Below are 23,307 nucleotides of genomic sequence, written 5' to 3'. Positions count from 1 at the left end.
CTTAGCTTAAGAGCTTAAAATCATTCTAAAAAAAAAAATCTAAATTTGTAACAATGAGTATTTTTATTTTGATAATAAATGAAAATATAAATACTTATTTAATTGAAAAAAAAAATGTTTTACACTACTTTAAACGTCTAACATAAACTGAATTATTTTCCAAAAACAAAATGCATTTTTTTTTCATGCTAAATTTTTGTCTTTTTTTAAAGGAAGAAGATACGTAATATAATGCCCCTCTGGAAAAGAAGGCGAGATGGAGCGAACCTGCACTAATGCAAGCCACAAGGCCATCTATTATCAAATACGCTGGTAGAATTACACATGACCTGGACCGGCCATTAGCCGCGAATCTTTTAATGCCAGGGTCCTCTGACGCCAGTGTTAGCTCCACGCAAGTTGGAAGGAACTTGAAGAGAGAATGGACTGCTTCTCATAATGCCTCAGCTCAGCCTACTGAAGATTGTGAGCTTGACCCCCTTCATGTTTTGCCAAGGAGTTCAGATATAGAAGCCCAGTCAGAATTTGTAAGTATATACATAATTTTTTTTTATACCCCTATTTTCAAAAATAAGGTAAATTTTCTCAGGCACATAGCTTTTGATGAGTAAAACTTAAAATTTGTTTCTAAACTATTTCCTTTTCTCTCATTAACCAAATTAGCGGTATATAAAGGAATGCTTATCACGCATTTCTATATATAAAAAAAAACCTTACCTTGTAACTTCTAACCAAGATGCATTCTAATGCAATAATTCCAATATTCCTTTTAAACAAAAACTAACTATTTTAAAAAAAACAAAAAAAAAACGATTTGCTATTTCACAGTTGACAAGCACTCTTAAACTAGTATTTTTGCGCTAAGCCATTTGCGCGCATCCGCTCCTTATCAGATCTCCCATCGCTTTTTAATCCGCTTTGAATTGCACCAAACTTATGTTAATTTCTGCTCGTTTTGGGTTTTGATTCGATTATTTCCTACATTCTTTACAGTCTCATGAAATGTAATTAAAAAAATATAAAAGATTTTTCAACTAAAGTAAGGAGCAAGTTTTAAAACTCATAACAGATTTTCTTTAAAAATTTGGAAAAAAAAGCCAACTTCACCATAAAGAGTAAGGAGCTAAGGATGAGACAGACTTTTGATCTTTTACATAATTAAATAAATAAAAACGGGGGGGGGGGGTTCAGTTGTACAGGGTTTCGGTTATACAGGGGTTCATTTAAAGAGGTCTCACTTGCACGAAGGTTCAGATGCATGGGGATTCACTTGCTTGGGGTTCAGTTAGACGGGGATTCAGTTACAATGGAACCCACACAAAAAACAATGGGGGCAGTTACATTTTCTTGATTTTTCAAAGTTCATTTTGAATTTCTTTCGTTGAAATGCAAAGTTGGAATATTTCAGTAGTGTTTGGTTGTGGTTTACCTTGTCACAATTACATTTTCCTGATTTTTCAAAGTTCATTTTGAATTTCTTTCGTTGAAATGCAAGAGTTGTTCAGTAGTGTTTCAGTAGTGTTTGGTTGTGGTTTACCTTGTCACAGTTACATTTTCTTGATTTTTCAAAGTTCATTTTGAATTTCTTTCGTTGAAATGCAATATCTTTTATTTTTCATTAGTTTTTGTTTTTGTTTTTCCTTGTCTCATTTTCATTTTCTTGATTTTTAAAATTTCTTTTTGATTTTCTTTCGTTGAAATGCAAGAGTTGGATTAATTCAGTTGTGTTTTGTTATGGTTTACCTTGTCACAGTTACATTTTCTTGATTTTTCAAAGTTCATTTGAATTTCTTTCGTTGAAATGCAAGAGTTGGAATATTTCAGTAGTGTTTGGCTGTGGTTTACCATGTCAAAGTTACATTTTCTTGATTTTTCAAAGTTCATTTTGAATTTCTTTCATTGAAATGCAAGAGTTGGAATATTTCAGTTGTGTTTGGTTGTGGTTTACCTTGTCATAGTTACATTTTCTTGATTTTTCAAAGTTCATTTTGAATTTCTTTCGTTGAAATGCAAGAGTTGGAATATTTCAGTAGTGTATGGTTGTGGTTTACCTTGTCATAGTTACATTTTCTTGATTTTTCAAAGTTCATTTTGAATTTCACACACAGATACGAAACACACATAGAGACGACACACACATAGAGACAACCCATACACACACACACACAGACAACATACACACAGAGACGACACACACACACAGAGACGACACACTCAAAGTGACGACTTACACATAGAGACGACACACACACACAGAGACGACAAACACACAGAGACGACACACATATAGATAATACACGCACACAGAAACGACACACTCAAAGTGACTACTTACACAGAGAGACTATAAACACACAGAGACGACAAACACAAAGAGATGACACACATAGAGAGACGACACGCACACAGAGACGACAAACACACAGATACGAAACACACAAAGCGACGACACACGCACAGAGAGGACAAACACACAGAAACGACAGACACACACAGAGACGACACACACATAGAGACAACACAGACATAGAGATGACAGACACACATATACAAAACACCCACAGAGACTACACACACACACAGAGTCCACTCACACACACAGAGGACAAACACACAGAGACGACAGACACAAAGAGACGAATCACACACTGAGAGGACAAACACACAGAAACGACACATAGAGACGACACATGCACAGAGACGATCCACACACACAGAGTCAACATACACAGAGAGACGAGACACACACACACAGAAATGACACACACACATAGAGATGACACACACAAAGAGACGACACACACACCCAGAGAACAAACATCCAGATGTACCACACAAAAATCTAGACAACACACACACACACAGAAACCCTACCCCAAGAGACGACACAAACACACACACAGGGACGAAGCAACCACGCAGACGGCCCAAAAAAAGCCATGAATTATACATACAATTGACACTCACACAGAGCCAACACGTCACAAGACACGACAAACACACCAACCGAGAGCAGACACACCCCTCTTGAGCCCACAGACACCTAGACGACACTCACAAACAGAGAATACAACACATAGATAGACGACACGCACAAAAATAAAACACACACACATAGACAACACACACACACATATCCGACACACCCCCAGAGACAACACATTCACAGAGATGACACACACACACAGACTCCACACACACAGAGAGAGGACAAACACACAGAGACGACATACACAAAGAGACGAATCACACACAGAGAGGACAAACACACAGAAATGAAACATAGAGACGATACCTGGACAAAGACGACACACACACACAGAGTCAACACACACAGAGACGAGACATGGCGTATCTGATGAAATAATTTAGGTCTTTTGATCAATTTAATTTATTTTTTTTAATAAAGTAGTTTTTTTAGTAAGGACACTCATAACAACACGCACACAGAGAGAACACACACACACAGATACGAAACACACAAAGAGACTACACTTGCATAGAGACAACACACACACACACACAGAGACGACACCCAAACAGATACGACACACACAGATACTAAACACACATACAGACGACACACGCAGAGAGACAACACACACACACACACACACACACACAGAGACGACACCCATACAGAGACCACACACACACACAGAGACGACATACTCAAAGTGACGACTTACACATAGAGACGACAAACATATACACACACACACACACAGAGACGACAAACACACAGAGACGAGACACATAGAGACGACACACACACACACACACACAGATGACAAACACACGGAGACAACACACACACACAAAGAGACGACACACACACACACACACACACAGACACGAAACACACAAAGAGACGACACACACACACACAGAGCCAACTCACGCACAGAGAGGACAAGCTCTTGGTCAGAAATAGAGGCTGTTTCCAAAGATTTAGAATAAGAAAAAAAATGTCAGGTGTGGGACTCGAACCCACGACCCCATATGGGGACCAGATCTTAAGTCTAGTGCCTTAACCTCTCGGCCAACCTGACTTGTAAACAATTCTTGATCATATTCATATTGTAATTCAGTTTCATTGGTAAAGTTCAGAATTGAGCTAACTTTTTCTCTTCTCTAAGAAAATTCAGAACCTCGTCTAAATTAACCTTAAAAAAAAAAATGAAATAAAGCTATGGCGACTTTGCATATTTTATTCAACATATCCGACAAAGCACTGGAGGGGTGCATTCCTGTCGACTTTTGGAGGATGTTTCCTCATTTTTCGATAATCAGGCAATTTTCTCAAGCTCTTTTCTCAAGGTCATAGCTTTTGAGTGACAACACTAACATCAAAACTTAAACGGTCAGAAATAGAGGCTGTTTCCAAAGATTTAGAATAAGAAAAAATTGTCAGGTGTGGGACTCGAACCCACGACCCCATATGGGGACCAGATCCTAAGTCTAGCGCCTTAGCCACTCGGCCAACCCGACTTGTAAACAATTCTTGATCATATTAATATTGTAATTCAGTTTCATTGGTAAAGTTCAAAATTGAGCTAACTTTTTTCTCTTCTTTAAGAAAATTCGGAAGAGAATTTGAACATTTTGCACTTTTCTAGTTTTTTTCTATTTAATCTATTAAAGCCCCTAACAATTTAGGTTCTGCATAAATCCTATTACAGAAGTTATTTAGTTAAATCACAAGACATTATGAAATAAAAAAAGTACATAATAAAAAAAAATTGTCATGTGTGGGGTTCGAACCCACGACCCCATATGGGGACCAGATCTTGAGTCTAGTGCCTTAACCACTCGGCCAACCTGACTTGTAAACAATTCCTGATCATATTCTTATTGTAATTCAGTTTCTTGCCTTTCCTTGGCACCTTTCCAAACGAGCGGGGATTCCCCACTGATTCCTACACATTGCAAAAAGTGACCAGCACGAAAACTCCACGTTTTCAACCAGACTTGTTTTTGACACGACACACAAACAGAGTCATAGTGAGAGAGATATCCAAAAGTTGGGTTAATCTAGGTTCACTTAGAGTGGCGAGCCACTCTAAGTGAACCTAGATTAACCCAACTTTTTGGATATCTCACATTGGAACAGAGTCATATTGGAACATGACTCTGTTCATATTGGAACAGAGTCATAGTGAGAGAGATATCCAAAAAGTTGGGTTAATCTAGGTTCACTTAGAGTGGCGCGCCACTCTAAGTGAACCTAGATTAACCCAACTTTTGGATATCTCTCTCACTATGACTCTGTTTGTGTGTCGTGTCAAAAACAAGTCTGGTTGAAAACGTGGAGTTTTCGTGCTGGTCACTTTTTTGCAATGTGTAGGAATCAGTGGGGAATCCCCGCTCGTTTGGAAAGGTGCCAAGGAAAGGCAAGAAACTGAATTACAATATGAATATGATCAGGAATTGTTTACAAGTCAGGTTGGCCGAGTGGTTAAGGCGCTAGACTCAAGATCTGGTCCCCATACGTGGTCGTGGGTTCGAACCCCACACCTGACATTTTTTTTTTCTTATGTACTTTTTTTTCTCTCATCATGTCTTGTGATTTCACTTAATAACTTCTGTAAAAGGATTTATGCAGAACCTAAATTGTTAGGGCCTTTAATAGATTAAATAAAAAAAAACTAGAAAAGTGCAAAATTTTCAAATTCTCTTCTGAATTTTCTTAAAGAAGAGAAAAAAGTTAGCTCAATTCTGAACTTTACCAATGAAACTGAATTACAATATGAATATGATCAAGAATTGTTTACAAGTCGGGTTGGCCGAGTGGTTAAGGCGCTAGACTTAGGATCTGGTCTCCATATGGGGTCGTGGGTTCGAGTCCCACACCTGACAATTTTTTCTTATTCTAAATCTTTGGAAACAGCCTCTATTTCTGACCGTTTAAGTTTTGATTTTAGTGTTGTCACTCAAAAGCTATGACCTTGAGAAAAGAGCTTGAGAAAATTGCCTGATTATCGAAAAATGAGGAAACATCCTCCAAAAGTCGACAGGAATGCACCCCTCCAGTGCTTTGTCGGATATTTTTAATAAAATATGCAAAGTCGCCATAGCTTTATTTCATTTTTTTTTTTTTTAAGGTTAATTTAGACGAGGTTCTGAATTTTCTTAGAGAAGAGAAAAAGTTAGCTCAATTCTGAACTTTACCAATGAAACTGAATTACAATATGAATATGATCAAGAATTGTTTACAAGTCAGGTTGGCCGAGTGGTTAAGGCGCTAGACTTAAGATCTGGTCCCCATATGGGGTCGTGGGTTCGAGTCCCACACCTGACAATTTTTTTCTTATTCTAAATCTTTGGAAACAGCCTCTATTTCTGACCAAGAGCTTGTCCTCTCTGTGCGTGAGTTGGCTCTGTGTGTGTGTGTCGTCTCTGTGCGTGTGTCGTCTCGTTGTCTGTTTTGTATCTGTGTGTGTGTGTGTGTGTCGTCTCTTTGTGTGTGTGTTGTCTCAGTGTGTTTGTCTTCTGTGTGTGTGTGTGTGTGTGTCGTCTCCATGTGTGTCGTCACTTTGAGTATGTCTTCTATGTGTGTGTGTGTGTGTATATGTTTGTAGTCTCTATGTGTAAGTAGTCACTTTGAGTATGGCGTCTCTGTGTGTGTGTGTCTTCTCTGTATGGGTGTCGTCTCTGTGTGTGTGTGTGTGTGTTGTCTCTATGCATGTGTCGTCTATATGTGTGTTTCGTATCTGTGTGTGTCGTCTCTGTATGGGTGTCGTCTCTGTGTGTGTGTGTGTGTGTTGTCTCTATGCATGTGTAGTCTCTATGTGTGTTTCGTATCTGTGTGTGTGTGTGTGTTCTCTCTGTGTGCGTGTTGTTATGAGTGTCTTTACTAAAAAAAAACTACTTTATTAAAAAAAAAAAATTAAATTGATCATAAGACCTAAATTATTTCATCAGATACGCAATGTCTCGTCTCTCTGTGTTTGTTGACTCTGGGTGTGTATCGTCTCTGTCCATGTGTCGTCTCTATGTGTCGTTTCCGTGTGTTTGTCCTCTCTGTGTGTGATTCGTCTCTGTGTGTTTGTCCTCTCTGTGTGTGAGTGGACTCTGTGTGTGTGTGTCGTCTCTGTGCATGTGTCGTCTCTGTGTGTGTGTAGTATCTGTGTGTGTGTGTTGTCTCTGTGTGTTTGTCGTCTCTGTGTTAGTGTCGTATCTCTATGTGTTGTCGTCTCTGTGTGTGTGTGTCGTCTCTGTGTCTGTGTTGTCTCTATGTGTGTGTCGTCTCTGTGTATGTGTGTGTGTGTGTGGTTTCTGTGTGCTGGTCGGCTCTGTGGGTGTGTCGTCTCTATGTGTAAGTCGTCAATTTGTGTGTGTCGTCTCTGTGTGTGTGTCGTCTCTGTGTGTGTGTTTTTGTCGTCTCTGTGTGGATGTTGTCTGTGTGTGTGTGTGTTGTCTCTATGTGTGTGTTGTCCCTCTGTGTGTGTCGTATCTGTGTGTGTGTGACGTCTCTTTGTGTGTGTCATCTCTATGTGTGTTTGTCATTTCTGTGTGTGTGTGTCTCGTCTCTCTGTGTGTGTTGACTCTGTTTGTGTGTATCGTCTCTGTGCATTTTTCGTCTCTATGTGTCGTTTCTGTGTGTTTGTGATCTCTGTGTGTGATTCGACTCTTTGTGTATGTCGTTTATGTGTGTTTGTCCTCTGTGTGTGTGTGTCGTCGCTTTGTGTTTTTAGTATCTGTGTGTGTGTTTTTCGTCTCTCTGTGTGTGTGTCGTCTCTCTATGTGTGTCGTCTCTGTGTGTTTGTCGTCTCTGTGTGTGTGTCGTCTCTCTGTGTAAGTCGTCACTTTATCTTTGTCGTCTCTGTGTGTGTGTCGTCTCTATGTGTGTAGACTGTGTGAGTTTGCCTTCTCTGTGTGTGTGTGTCGTATCTATGTGTAAGTCGTCTCTTTGTGTGTGTCGTCTCTGTGTGGATATTGTCTCTGTGTGTGTGTGTGTTGTTTCTATGTGTGTGTTGTCTCTATGTGTGTTTCGTATCTGTGTGTGAAATTCAAAATGAACTTTGAAAAATCAAGAAAATGTAACTGTGACAAGGTAAACCACAACCATACACTACTGAAATATTCCAACTCTTGCATTTCAAGGAAAGAAATTCAAAATGAACTTTGAAAAATCAAGAAAATGTAACTGTGATAAGGTAAACCACAACCAAACACTACTGAAATATTCCAACTCTTTCTTTTCAATTAAAGAAATTCAAAATGAACTTTGAAAAATCAAAAAAATATAACTTTGTCAAGGTAAAACAAAACCAAACACTACTGAAATATTCCAACTCTTACATTTCAACGAAAGAAATTCAAATGATCTTCGAAAAATAAAAAAAATGTAACTGTGACAAGCTAAACCATAACCAAACACTACTGAAAGATTCCATATCTTGCATTTCAACGAAAGAAATTCAAAATGAACTTTGAAAAATCAAGAAAATGTAACTGTGACAAGGTAAACCATAACCAAACACTACTGAAATATTCCAACTCTTACATTTCAACGAAAGAAATTCAGAGTGAACTTTGAACAATCAAGAGAATGAAACTGTGAAAAGGTAAACCACAACCAACCACTACTGAAATATTCCAACTCTTGCATTTCAACGAAAGAAATTCAAAATGAACTTTGAAAATTCAGGAAAATGTAACTGTGACAAGGTAAACCACAGCCAGAAACTACTGAAATATTCCAACTCTTTCATTTCAACGAAAAAAATTAAAAATGAAATTTGAAAAATCAAGAAAATGTAACTGTCACAAGGTAAACCACAACAAAACACTACAGAAATATTCCAACACTTGCATTTCAATGAAAGAAATTAAAATCAACTTTGAAAAATCAAGAAAATGTAACTGTGACAAGGTAAACCACAACCAAACACTACTGAAATATTCCAACTCTTGCATTTCAACGAAAGAAATTCAAAGTAAAATATCACAAATCAACAAAATGTAACTGTGACAAGGTAAACCACAACCAAACACTACTGAAATATTCCAACTCTTGCATTTCAACGAAAGAAATTCAAAATGAACTTTGAAAAATCAAGAAAATGTAACTGTGACAAGGTAAACCACAACCAAACACTACTGAAATATTCCAACTCTTGCATTTCATAGAAATGAAATCAAAAATATCATAGTAACATCAATACAATTTAAGTGTGACACGTTACACCGCCACTACACACTACTGAAATATTCAAAATAGGGAAATGCAACAAACTAAAAACAAACTCAACAGTGAACAATCAAGAAAATGTAACTGTGACAAGGTAAACCACAACCAAACACTACTGAAATATTCCAACTCTTGCATTTCAACGAAAGAAATTCAAAATGAACTTTGAAAAATCAAGAAATTGTAACTGCACCCATTGTTTTTTGTGTGGGTTCCATTGTAACTGAATCCCCGTGTAACTGAACCCTAATAAAGTTAATCCCCATGCATCTGAACCTTCGTGCAATTTATACCTATTTAAATTAACCCCTTTATCACTCAAACCCTTTAAAAATTACCCCCCCGCCCCCCCGTTTTTATTTTTTTAATTATGTAAAAGATCAAAAGTCTGTCTCATCCTTAACTCCTTACTCTTTATTGTGAAGTTGGCTTTTTTTTCCAAATTTTTACATAAAATCTGTTATGAGTTTTAAAATTGCTACTTACTTTAGTTGAAAAATATTTTATATTTTTTTAATTACATTTCATGAGACTGTAAAGAATGTAGGAAATAATCGAATCAAAACCCAAAACGAGCAGAAATTAACATAAGTTTGGTGCAATTCAAAGTGGATTAAAAAGCGATGGGAGATCTGATAAGGAGCGGATGCGCGCAAATGGTTTAGCGCAAAAATACCAGTTTAAGAGGGCTTGTCAACTGTTAAATAGCAAATCGTTTTTTTTTGTTTTTTTTCAAATAGTTAGTTTTTGGTTTAAAAGTAATATTTTAATTATTTCAATATAATTCGTCTTGGTTAGAAGTTAAAAGGTAAGGTTTTTTTTGTTTTTTTTTTATAGAAATTAGTGTTAAGAATTAATTTATATAAAAATAATTTTGTTAATTAAAGAGAATTAAAAATTTTATAAACAAATTTTAAGTTTTAATCATAGAAAGCTATGCGCCTGAGAAAATTTACCTTATTTTTGAAAATAAGGATATAAAAAAAAAATTTGTATTTACTTACAAATTCTGACTGGGCTTCTATATCTGAACTCCTTGGCAAAACATGAAGGGGGTCAAGCTCACAATCTTCAGTAGGCTGAGCTGAGGCATTATGAGAAGCAGTCCATTCTCTCTTCAAGTTCCTTCCAACTTGCGTGGAGCTAACACTGGCGTCAGAGGAACCTGGCATTAAAAGATTCACGGCTAATGGCCGGTTAAGGTCATGTGTAATTCTAACAGCGCATTTGATAAAAGATGCCCTTGTGGCTTGCATAAGTGCAGGTTCGCTCCATCTCACCTTCTTTTCCAGAGGGGCATTATAGCAAGTATCTTCTCCCTTTAAAAAAAAGGCAAAAATTTAGCATGAAAAAAAAATGTATTTTGGGTTTTGAAAATAATTAAGTTTATGTTAGGCATCTAAAGTAGTGTAAAACATTTTTTTTTTCAATTAAATAAATATTTATATTTTCCTTTATTATCAAAATAAAAATACTCATTGTTACAAATTTAGATTTTTTAGAATGATTTTCAACTCTTAAACTAAGGTAAGCAACATAGATTCTAAATTGTTTTGGTTCTTCTTCTAAAGACTAAAAGCATCATTAGGCTACTATGATCTAAAATATCACTGAAATGCATTTTCTAGCATTACAAGGTAACTAAATATAAGTAAGGAACAAATCAGTTTAATAGAAACCGAAACTCTAAAAAGGAAGCTTTTGTAACAATTAATACATTAAAAGAATCAACATTTTATTCTAACCCCAAATTACCGAGGTACCATTTAACTTGTAAGATTAATCACGTATGTAGTTATTTTTTTTATAGAAATGCGTGATAAGCATTCCTTTATATACCGCTAATTTGTTTATTGGTTTTTTTTTTTGTTAATAGCGGTATATAAAGTAATGCTTATCATGCATTTCTATGAAAAAAAACCACACATTATTTAAGTTTTCATATGTAAGTTTTCATGAGCCCTACTCCCTGTTTATGTACCCCATCCTTCCTGCCTGAGTATCTTGTAAAAGAAAACTTAAACCAACCCTTTTGTGAATTAAAAACAAAAAATGCCAATTAGAATTTTTATCCACGCATTTATCGAAGATGAAAGAAGTCGTAATAGATTCTAAATTGTTTTGGTTCTTCTTCTAAAGACTAAAAGCATCATTAGGCTACTATGATCTAAAATATCACTGAAATACATTTTCCAGCAGTACATGGTAACGAACTATAAGTAAGGAACAAACCGAAACTCTAAAAAGGAAGCTTTTGTAACAATTAATACATTAAAAGAATCAACATTTTATTCTAACCCCGGCACCGTAAATTTCAGCCTATAAGAGAACTATGTAGAGGTTTCAGCTCCTAAACAATAGGCTTCTAAGTGAATAGGTACCCATAGCTCTAGTGTCTGTCTTAAGTAGTCAAAAATTTTTAAAAGAGGTAACCACACAGTGTAAGGAAAGAATTTCTTCCTTAACTTAATGACAAGACAATTTCTTTTTATTATAATAATGAGAAAATTTTACTCACCAGAAATTGCTTAGAATTATCCATTTTCTATGTAAATGTTTACAAAAATTGTCAGTAGTGTTAAGTTGAATAAACTATTCAAAACTGTTGAAGAATCTAATTTGAAACCCGAATATATACAAAAAATAATTGCATAACAACGAAACAAGACATGCTGGTTTTGGTTTATCACTAAAAAAAAGACATTGAACTTTGAAATTGCGTAAATCTTTTGACAAAGAAAGACTGTAATGACCAGTAGAATAGGACTACCAGAAAAACCGGAAGGAACATAAAGGCCGCAAATAAAACAGGATGGAACATAAAGTATTAGAAATATAAGGTAACATACTACTCAGGAGACATATTTGAAGCTGGGATTACCTAGTAAGTATATGAAAACGTGGATTCAGCTTCGAGCCAATTGTATACCAATACAAGGAAAAGAAGTTTGGAAAAATAGAGAAGGTCCGGAAACGCAGCGTACTTGTCTAAAATGTGGTGAGATTGGTTTTGGGCTGGGTCATTTCCTCCTGCGATGCCGGCGGCTTTCTCACATAAGGGGAGAAATTTTGAAAGAGGGTAATGATTGGCTACTTCGGAGGATTTTAAGTTCAGATTCACCATAGACAGTAGTAAGTGTGGTAAATTTTGCATTGAAAGGTATGAATGCTGATTAAGAGGATAGTGATTTTAGTATGTCTTCATTTTATTTATCCTTTTTCTTTTCTTTTTTGTTTTGTATATGGCTGTAAAAAAGCTTTAATAATACATTATTATTATTATTATTATTTGAGTTGACACTTGCTTCATTAATGTTCATGTGTTGGGAATTGTTGCTTGTGGATTGAATTGCAGTTGGTTTCAAATTGCCGTTTTTTTTTTTATTCGTATTCACAGGCTTAAGTGTGTTCTTAATTATATTCCCCCTAAGATCAATGAAAGTACAAATTTCGTTGGTAACGAAATCGAGTTTTTTTTTTAGCACTAAAAGGGAGGGAAGGGTCACATAGGGGGCTGGAATCACAATTGCCACAAGGGAAATTTTCAGTCTGGCAGGAGGCATCATTAGAAGGCTCACAATTATATTCAAAATCCGTCTGGGTACTGGCATCTTTAGTTTCTAGCAGAAAATCAGTCTGGCAACTGGCAATACTCGTTAATACTGGTAGGGGAGTAGTCTGACACTCGCTTTGGGCTGCAATGAAACCTTTACAATCCCTTTGGCAAGGCGGGGCAAAGGGGGACGACCTGATATCATCTAAAATTTCCTTCAAGGAAGAATTTATTTCTGACAATCGGCGTCGTGGGGTATCACTACCTTTTGAAGAATTTATTCCTGACAATCGGCGTCGTGGGGTATCATTAGCTTTCGAAGAATTAGGGGTGGTATATTCTTGATTTTTGGTGATGTTTTGTTTCGAGAAACAATCCAAACATAACCAGTTCTTATTCCACTGGAAACGTTCTATCCCTGCATATTGCTCATGAATGGAAGAGTTGCATGTACTACATACCAGACAATCGATTGTTGCCCTTAATCTACACTCAGGACACACTCTCAAAGTCCTTTGGTTGTCCTTTAGTCATTTGGTTGATTAATATAAAGGGTCAAAAAAATTCAATTCACCTGATGGCTGGTGACAAAATCCGGAAGTTAGGTCACAGTTAGTCAACTTTGTCACTGAATTGGTTGTCCTTTAATCATTTGGTTGGTTAATATAAAGGGTTAAAAAGTTCAATTCACCTGATGGCTGGTGGCACAATCCGGAAGTAAGGTTACAGTTAATCAACTATGTCACTGAATTAACTGAGTTTAATGCAGAAAGGCATAAACCAAATAGGTGTTAAGAGGTTGAACTCTGGTTGAAGACTGATTTCGACAATTTCGACTATTAAAAAGGGCACTATCCCTTTGAATTTCCAATCGCATGAGCCTTTTTAGAAGTTTCTACGACAACGCCTTCTATAAAAACCTCATATTCCCCAGGGTATAACTTAAAACCCTTGCCCTGATGGTTGTGGGGGAGTGTCCTCCTCAAAAACGTATTTTTATCTGGAAATCAATTACGCTGCACAAAATGGCTATTTAAAAATTTTGATTGGATGTTTTTGGGGATGATGGGCGTGGGGGGGGGGGGCTTTTTGCTCTCCAATGATTTTCGACCTGTAGTTTTCTTTGTCTAAAACTTAGTATTATAAGAAAATTAATTTAAAAACTGAATTTATTGATTAATTTACATTAATATCTATTGTATGTTTGTTTACATTATTGTTTATTTAATGATTGTTTGATTGTTTATATGCCCCCAGGGCATAACTTACAACGCCTACCCCCGGGCCCTGGTGGCCTGTGTCGACACCAGAGTTTTTTTGTTATCAGAACTTTGAACTATTTTAACAAAATTTCTATGTCAAAATTTTTATCTGATGCGTTTAGGGCGCAGAGGAGCGAAGGGGGGGGGGGGGGCTAATTGCCCTCCAATCTCTTTTGACTCTTAAAAAAGGAAAAAGAACTTTAAATTTCCAATAAAATGAGCCCTCTCTAAAGTTTACACGAGCATCCCTTCCATAAGAAATAATATGAAGGATTCGGAGAATCCTTAAATTACAACCCTTGCCCTGAGGGCCTTGGGGGAGTTGTCATCCTCCAAGACCTAATTTCCAGCACTTAAAACTACGTTTAATAAAATGGCTGTCTCAAAATTTTAATTGGATGTGTTTGGGGAAAAGGTGAACGGGAGAGGGTGGTTAGTTGCCCTCAAATCACTGTTGACTATTAAAAAGAGCACTAGCCCTTTAAATTTCCAATCGAATGAGACTTTTTTGAAGTTTATACGACACCGCCTTCTATAAAAACCTTATATGCCCCAAAGGTATAACTTAAAACCCTTGCCTTGAGGGTTGTGGGGGAGTGTCCTCCTTAAAAACATATTTTCTATTTGGAAATCAACTACGCTGAACAAAATGGCAATCTCAAAATTTTGATTGGATGTTTTTGGGGGAATAATGGGCGTGGGGGGGGGGGGGGCTAGTGACCCTCCAATCACTTTCGACTATTAAAATGAACACTATCCCTTTGAATGTCCAAACGAATGAGCCTTTTTTGAAGTTTCTACCACAATGCCTTCTATAAAAACCTTATATGCCCCCAGGGCATAACTTAAAACCCTTGCCCTGAAAGTTGTGGGGGAGTGTCCTCCTCAAAAACATATTTTCTATCTAGAAATCAACTACGCTGCACAAAATGGCTATCTGAAAATTTTGATTGGATGTGTTTAGGGATGATGGGCGGGGTGGGGGGCTAGTTGCCCTCAAATCACTCTCGACTATTAAAAAGGCCACTATCCCTTTGCATTTCTAATCGAATGAGCCTTTTTTTGAAGTTTCTACCACAACGGCTTCTACAAAAACCTTATATTCCCCCAGGGCATACCTTAAAACCCTTACCTTGAGGTTTTGGGGGAGTGTCCTCAAAAACATATTTTTCTATGTGAAAATCAACTACGCTGAACAAAATGGATATCTAAAAATTTTGATTGGATGTGTTTGGGGGAATTATGGGTCGGGGGGCTAGTTCCCCTCCAATCACTTTCGACTATTAAAAAGGACACTATCCCTTTGAATTTCCAATAGAATGAGCCTTTTTTGAAGTTTCTACGACAACGCCTTCTATAAAAACCTTATTTGCCCCCAGGGCTTAACTTAAAACCCTTGCCCTGAGAGTTGTGGGGGAGTGTCCTCCTCAAAAACATATTTTCTATCTTGAAATCAACTACGCTGAACAAAATGGCTATCGCAAATTTTTGATTGGATGTGTTTGGGAAAATGATGGGGGTGGGGGGGGGGCTAGTTGCCCTCCAATCACTTTCGACAATTAAAAAAGGCACTAGCCCTTGGAATTTCCAATCGAATGAGTCTGTTTTGGCTCATTTTTTTCAACGCCTTCTATAAAACCTTATTTGCCCCCAGGGCATAACTTAAAACCCTTGTTCTGTGCGTTGTGGGGGAGTGTCCTCCTCAAAAACATATTTTCTATCTGGAAATGAACTCCGCTGCACACAATTGGAGGGCTAGTTGCCCTCCAATCATTTTCGACTATTAAAAAGGGCACTAGAACTCTCGATTTTCAATCGAATGAGCCCCCTTTTTGAAGTTTTTACGACGACCCCTTCCGTATGAAGTGCCTCTGGGAAAAAAAAAATAATAAATAATAATAAAACATTGGATCCATATGGCCTTTAATATAGGCAACGCTACAGCGTTGACTCTGGTTCGTCCAGCAGCCTTACAGTTAATTTTTTTCTTCGACACGTCTCAACACTTTTTGGGACCAGCAAGCTCTTCCACAGCCTCTAGATTGCTTTGGCATAGCTTTCAGGAATAATCTATGGCACCTGGCCATACAGCATTGGAAGAATACGTTGTTTTCCCACTTTTAGAAGTTTGGCGTTTGGTTAAAAGTTGTATAACCACGATTATCTAGCAACTACTGCATCATATTTAAATAAGACTAAGCTGCTCCACTACCAGTTCTAGTTTCAGGCTCTGGCCTGTCTCTAATTTAAAATATTGTATATACATTATAACTGAATATGTTGTTGCTGAACTGTAAAATCTAAGAAACATAGAATTTTGACTTAATGTCGTGGGTATTCACTACTTATTTCTGGTATAGAGATTTGATCCTGAATGTTGTCTTTGTTTAATCTACGTGTGCAGTTTATTTTATTTCTGCTGCTGTAAGTGACAAGCACCAGCTTGATCCCTTAGAACTATTTGAATATTGAAAGTATAGAGCTGGTTAAAAACTAAGAAACATCAGAATTTAATGTCTATTTATAGATTATATGTTCTTGGTACTTGGGACATGTAATAAGTACTAAAATAAGTTGTGTGTTAACACACACACGAAATATAGCTTAGTGTTCACAGTAGATAATTCAGATTCACAAGGCTTCACGTCATTTGAAAATCCATCATTATTATAAAGTCATATTTTACTGTAAGTATTTGTCATGACGTACTTATAGCTAACTTTACAGATTTCTTCGATAACCTTAGAAAGGCTTTATTAGCCTCTCTCTCTTGAAAACCGTATGGATTGCTGAAACTAAAATTTTTACACGCGCCATCTATGAGTTAAATTATCCTGACTAGATCCCAAGTACTCCAAATTTTGTCTTACAATTTTTACACTATAAGAGCAGATCTGCAGTGTCGTTAAGCAAATTCTGAAGTTGTGTCCACCACTCTGCAAATCTCTTTTATTCATCTTTTATGTTTTCCTTCAGGAATTTTCTCCCTCTCTCTGTATATTTTGATTTTTGGGATTTTCGCAACTATAAGAACAAGATTCCACTTCATTATTCCCAAATCTTGATTTTCACTTTATATCACTCAGTCTATCTAGATATGCCCAGCACGGCTGTAGACTCAAAGCTGCGGATTTATCTTAGTGTGGGGGGGGGACCTGCCGGCTGGGGATATCCAGTCAGGCGAGGGAAAAGGACAACTTAAAAGTTTTTTGGTCTAGTGCCTGCTTTATGTTACTTTAAGAATTCTTAATGGAGGGGGGGGGCATATCTTCTTTTAGGAATTGGCAAGAGTTCCCCGTGCTTAATTCTCATCCCTCCCTATGCTCACAAAGTCCAGTTATTTTTACACAATGTTATTTGTAATTCAGACGATTTTTTATTAGGTGGTGGATTTGCACTTTCTGACGCAACAAAAATATCCGGACTTTCTGACTGGCTTGGGTCACAACTTGAAGGCTTGAAAATTTTACCTGAATCGTTGATCTTAATTGTTGTGTGCATCATGACAGCGTCTGTAACTGAAGTTGCTTCTAACACTGCCACAGCAAATATTCTACTCCCTGTCCTTGCAAAAATGGTAAGTCATTTGGAAATTTTGGAATGCTCAAAAGTATACGATTAAAAGAACAAAATTGGAGCACAGGCATTTTGAAGGCTAATTCAAGATCTTGTGCAATTTCATATTGCAGTTATGTCCATATTTCATTCGTTCATTCATATGCCTATTTCATTATTTGCAATTTCATATTCCAGCACCCTATAGCTTGCTTATATATGAGAACCATAGCATAGGTATACACACGAACATTAGCGAAAAGTACTATACTCACCATTAGAGATTTTTGAAACACATTAATCTAGACCTCTATTCATCATGCCGCCTCTTGGCACACGTGCAATTACAAAAGATATGATCCAATCCGATGGAAAGCCAAGTAGCAACTGAAACTATTGCTCTGACGTACTGGGAGCATTCCAGTCAGCGTGCTATGATGTGTCTTATTTTTGAAGAAACGTTTCGCTACATTTTTAAATATAACTATACCGGCATGAGGACCACTAAAAAATAGGTACATCTTACTTTACATTGTTGACGAGTCTCCACATCTCCCAGACAATCACATAACAGTTACCAACATGCTATGCAACAGTTACCTAAAACGTCCTTGAAGAGACACAAATGGGGATGAAACCAAATTAGAAAATATCATAATAAAGGGTAAAAACTTTGCTTGCAACGGTTAAAACACTTCCATGTGCGAAACCAATATACTTAGACTTTTCTTAGTGTATATATATATATATATATATATATATATATATATATATATATATATATATATATATATATATATATATATATATATATATATATATATATATATATATATATATTAAGTATATTTAATTATGACTTCCAACTGTCATTTCAATTTTTTATATTAGTTACAAACTGAAAGGCCTAATGGTCTAAGAAATTATTTATAAAAAAATTGGTATCTTGAAGCGTCAGTACCATATGCTCCTGATCATCACAAGAGACTATATATTTTATTACATGTTTTTAACACTGAAGGCAGGAGGCCAGTGAATATTTCACATAGCTTAGTCTTAAGAGTCATTAGGTTTCATTTAGAAGTAACGAATTTCATATACAGTATACACATAGTGCCTTCTGGCTAGGTCAAAATCCCCCACAACGTACTCTTAAAGATCTATCTTAATAATCTAAGATGTTCTTGAGATATTGCTTTGTCACCTTTTTGAAAGTTCACATGCTCATAGTTTGTTTTGATTTAGTTCAACGTCCGCCTAAATGTTCCTTATATTTGATTGCTGAATATATGCTTTATGCTCTTTTGACTATTGGCTAAAAAATGCCTATCTTATATATTCGATCGAATGTGTTTTGGGAAAAGAGGATATCAGGGAGAAGGGGGGGGGGGTTATTTTCTCTCCATCACGCTTGACCCTTAAAATGAAACTAAAACTATGCATTTTCAATCAAATGAGCCTCCTCTATATTTCAAAAGACCACCTCTTCATAAAAACCTAACATCCCCCGGGGCATAACTGAAAACCCTTATTCCCCTACTCTGGGGGGTTGTGTCAACCTCAAAGGTCGTGTTATGAGATCTTTGGACTATTTTTGAACAAATGGCTATCTTAAAATTTCTATCGGACCCATTGGGGGAAAATATGACGTAGGGGGTATAGCTGCCCTCCGATAATTTTGACTCTTGGAAATAGCTTTTCAACTTCCAATTTCAAATCCAATGAGCCCCCCTCCAAAGTTTATACGACCACTATTCCCATAAAAACTTTAAATGCTCTCGAGACTTACCGTACAATTCTTGCCCTAACGACTGTGAGGGGGTTCCCATCCTCAAAGACATAATTTTTGGACTTTTAAACTACGTCAAACAAAATAACTATCTCAAGTTTTTTACTAGAAGTGTTTGGGGAAATGATGGGCGTGGGGGGGTTGTCCTCCATTAACTTTTGACTATTAAAGAAGGCACTAGCCTTTTTAATTACCAACCGACTGAGCCCTTTTCGAAGTTTCTACAACAACAAATGGCCATCTTAAAATTTTTACCAGATGCGTTTCGGGAAGATACGACGTGTGTAAGTGTGGGAGGGGGAGCATTTTCCTTCTGATCACTTTGACTCTTAAAGAGAGCACTATAACTTCTGATTACCAATCTAATGAGCCCTCTTTGAAATTTATAGGACCACTGTTTCTATGAAAAACCTTACATGCCCCCAGGGCGTAACTTACAACCCTTGACCTGAGGGCTATATGGTAGGGGGGTAATCCTCAAAGACTTGATTTCTGGACCTTTCAACTACACTGAACAAAATGGCTATCTCAAAAATTAGGATTGAATGTGTTTGGGGAAATGGTCGGTGTCGTGAAAATGAAAAATGGTCGGTGAAAACCAATGTTATGACAAATATTTTCTTTTGTACTTAATATTGAAAATAAACATTAAATTATACTAACATTTTGAACGGATGATCATTCAGCAATTAATATCATTATACATCAAATATTCAGTTTAATTTATTAGCTCTTTTTAAAGTTGTTCAAGACGAATATAGTTTCACTAAAAACAAGTGTTTGGATACTGCCTCCTATCCTAACTTTAAATAAAAACAAAAAGCCTACTGCGTCATTGGCGCTTAACTCAAAACGAATTATATCACAAATATATTTTTTTTCCACTTCTTACAGCATTGAAAATGAAAATACAATAACAGTGAAATAAATTCTTGAACTGATGGATCTTTCAACAATTAATATCATTATACATCAAATATTCAATTTGATGTTGTTTATACTTTCCAAGACTGTTCGAGTCGCATATAGTTTTCAGTAAATCGGCCATGACGCCGTAGGTTTTAGACTTTTACAGTGAGAGAAGGAGGTCATACCCAAACTCTTATTTGTAGTGATTTTTGTTCCTTTCAAGCTTGATTTGCATATTCAATTTAAGTTTCACTCGTCTTAAGATTTATTCATTAATTTACATTAATATCTATTGTATGTTTGTTAGCATTGATTGTTTATTTAATTTCTGTCAGTTTTAAGTTTCATTTATGCCTCAATAGGAAAATATTTGTTTTTGTTTTAAGCTTGATTTTCATATTCAATCCAAGCATTACTCGCTTTAAGATATATTTATTTATTTATATTATTACTTGCTGTATGTTTTTGCTAAGATTGTTTATTTAATTTCTGTTCGTTTTGGGTTTCATTTAATTCTTTAATAGTAATTTCTGGTCATTTGGAGTTTCAATTTTAAAAGGTATTTGTATCTGCTGAGCTTAAGTTTAAAATGGCCTTTACTTTTCTTTGAAATACTTATTTTTCGAAAAGTTTTTTTTAATTAATTGTTAATCGTTTTTTATTGTAAAAAGTTTCAAGTTCTTAAAAATTCGTTATTTCAAAATCAAACTTTAAAAAAAATAAAATATTAATCAAAGTATCAAAACTGGTATCAAAGGAAAAATATCAAAGTGAAAAAATGGGTTAGTGTCTACCTCGAAATATCTATTTTCTGATTTTTGAACTATTTTTACACAAAATTGCTATCTAAAATTTATTATCGGATGGGTTTGGGGGAAAAAGGTGTGGACGGGGAGGGGGGCTTATTAACCTGCGGTGTCTCTAGACTCTTTAAAAGTGAACTAAAGCTTTCTTTTGTCAGTCAAATCAGCCCTGTCAGAAGTTTATACGAGCATCCTTTCTATAAGAACCATTTGCATCCCCAGAGTATAAGTTACAACGCCTGTCCCTGAGCCCTGGGGGTTTGTCTCGACCCAGGAATTTTAATATCTGATGGTTGAACTATTTTTAACAAAATTGTCACATCAAATTTTTAAAGGATGGGTTTATCCATCTGATAAACCCAAAGGTGTCGAGGGTGGGAGGGACTAGTTGCCCTCCGATCTTTTTTAACTCTTAGAAAATGAACTAAAACTTTTAATTTGCATTCAAATGAACCCTCTCTGAAGTTTATACGAGCATCCCTTTCATGAAAATCACATAAAACCCCTGGACATAGCTTACAATGCCTGCCCCCCGTCCCTGAGGGGATGTGTCGACACAGGAGTTTTTGTTATTTAACTTTTGAACTATTTTGAAAAAAAAAATGGCTCTCTCAAAGTTCCTATCAGATGGGTTTGAGGAAAATTGAGCGTGGAGAGGGACTATTTTTAACAAAATGGCAACCTCAAATCTTTTATAAGATGTATTTGGGGAAAAAGGACTTGGTGGCCAGTTGCCCTCCAATCACTTTTGACTCTTAAAAAGAGCACTAGAGCTCTCGATTTCCAATCGAATGAGCCCCCTTTGAAGTTTATACAACGACCCCTTCTATATGAAGTGTCTCTGGGAAAAAATGGAGTTTATGTGGAGGCTAGCTGCCCTCCAATCACTTTTGGCTCGTAAAAAGTGAATTACAACTTTCGATTTTCAATCAAATGAGCCCTCTATGAAGTTTATACGAGCATTCCTTCCATAACAACCATATATACCCCGAAAGCATAACTTAAAACGCCTACCCCCGGGCTCTGGGGGGCTTTGTCGACATCGGAGGGTTTTGTTATCTGAACTTTGAACTATTTTTAACAAAATTTCTATCTCAAAATTGTTATCTGATGCATTTAGGGCATGGCGGAGGGGGGGGGGGCTAGTTTCCCTCTGATCTCTTTTGAGTCTTAAAAAGTGAACAAGGAATTTCAATTTCCAATCCAATGAGCCCCCTCCGAAGTTTATACGAGCATCCCTTCCATAAGAACTATATATACCCTTAGAGCATTACTGATAACGCCTGCCCCCGGGCCCTGGCGGGTTATGTCGACACAGGAATTTTTCTTATCTGACCTTGAAACTATTTTTAATGAAATGGCTATTGTACAAATTTTATCGGATGGGTTTGGGGAAAAAAGGGTGTGTTGGCTAGCTGCCCTCGGATTTCTTTTGACTCCTAAAAATTGAACTAGAACATTTCCAATCAAATGAGCCCTCTCTGAAGTTTATACGAGCATCCCTGTCATAAGAACCATATACGCCCTCAGGACAACACTTAAAACGCCCATCCCCCCAGCCCTGGGGAGAGTTTTTGTTATCTAATTTTTGAACAATTTCCAAAGAACTGGCTATCTCAAAATTTATAGCAGATGGGTTTGGAGAAAAAAGAGCGTGGGGGGCTGGTTGCCCTTAACTCACTTGACTCTTAAAAAGTGAACTAGAACTGACAGTTTCCAATCAATTGAGCGCTCTATGAAGTTTATACGAGCATCCCTTTCATAAGAACCATACATGCCCTTAGGGTATAACTTAGAACGCCTTCCTTTGGGCCCTAGGGGGTTGTATTGACACTGGATTTTTTCTTATCCGACCTTTGAACTATTTTTTTAAAAATATCTCAAAATTTTCATCAGATGGGTTTGAAAAAAGAAGGCGTGGGGGGGGGGGCTAACTGCCCTCGGATCTCTTTTGACTATTAAAAAGTGAGCTCAAACTTTCAATTTCCAATCAAATGAGCCCTCTCTGAAATTCATACGAGAATCCCTTCTATAAAAACCATATGAATCCCCATAATATAACTTACAACGCCTGTCCCTGGGCCCTGGGGGTTGTATCGACCCCGGAGTTTTTAATATCTGATGGTTAAACTATTTTTAACAAAATGGTCACCTGAAATTTTTATCGGATGGGTTTATCCATCCGATAAACCCAAAAGCGTGGAGGGCGGGAGGGACTAGTTGCCCTCCGAACTTTTATA

General features: G+C 36.7%; 1 protein-coding gene and 1 non-coding gene across 2 annotated transcripts in view; both read left to right on the top strand.

Moving 5' to 3' along the window:
• LOC148942102 (Na(+)/citrate cotransporter-like) overlaps positions 1 to 23,307 on the top strand; it is a 160,089-nt gene that overhangs the window by 107,325 nt on the left and 29,457 nt on the right. The window contains exon 11 of the mRNA XM_089103718.1: positions 17,395 to 17,588. Coding sequence (XP_088959844.1) covers positions 17,395 to 17,588 — 194 coding nt within the window. The remainder of the gene's footprint in view (positions 1 to 17,394; positions 17,589 to 23,307) is intronic.
• TRNAL-UAA (transfer RNA leucine (anticodon UAA)) lies at positions 6,219 to 6,301 on the top strand. Its single transcript has one exon. It is a non-coding gene; the product is annotated as a tRNA-Leu (tRNA).

The sequence above is a fragment of the Artemia sp. Qi Xiang Cuo genome, chromosome 17 (assembly GCF_049724085.1).
Source record: "Artemia sp. Qi Xiang Cuo chromosome 17, ASM4972408v1, whole genome shotgun sequence".
Taxonomy (NCBI): domain Eukaryota; kingdom Metazoa; phylum Arthropoda; class Branchiopoda; order Anostraca; family Artemiidae; genus Artemia; species Artemia sp. Qi Xiang Cuo.
The sequence above is the reverse complement of the archived record's forward strand: the minus strand, read 5'-3'. Positions and strand labels throughout refer to the sequence as shown.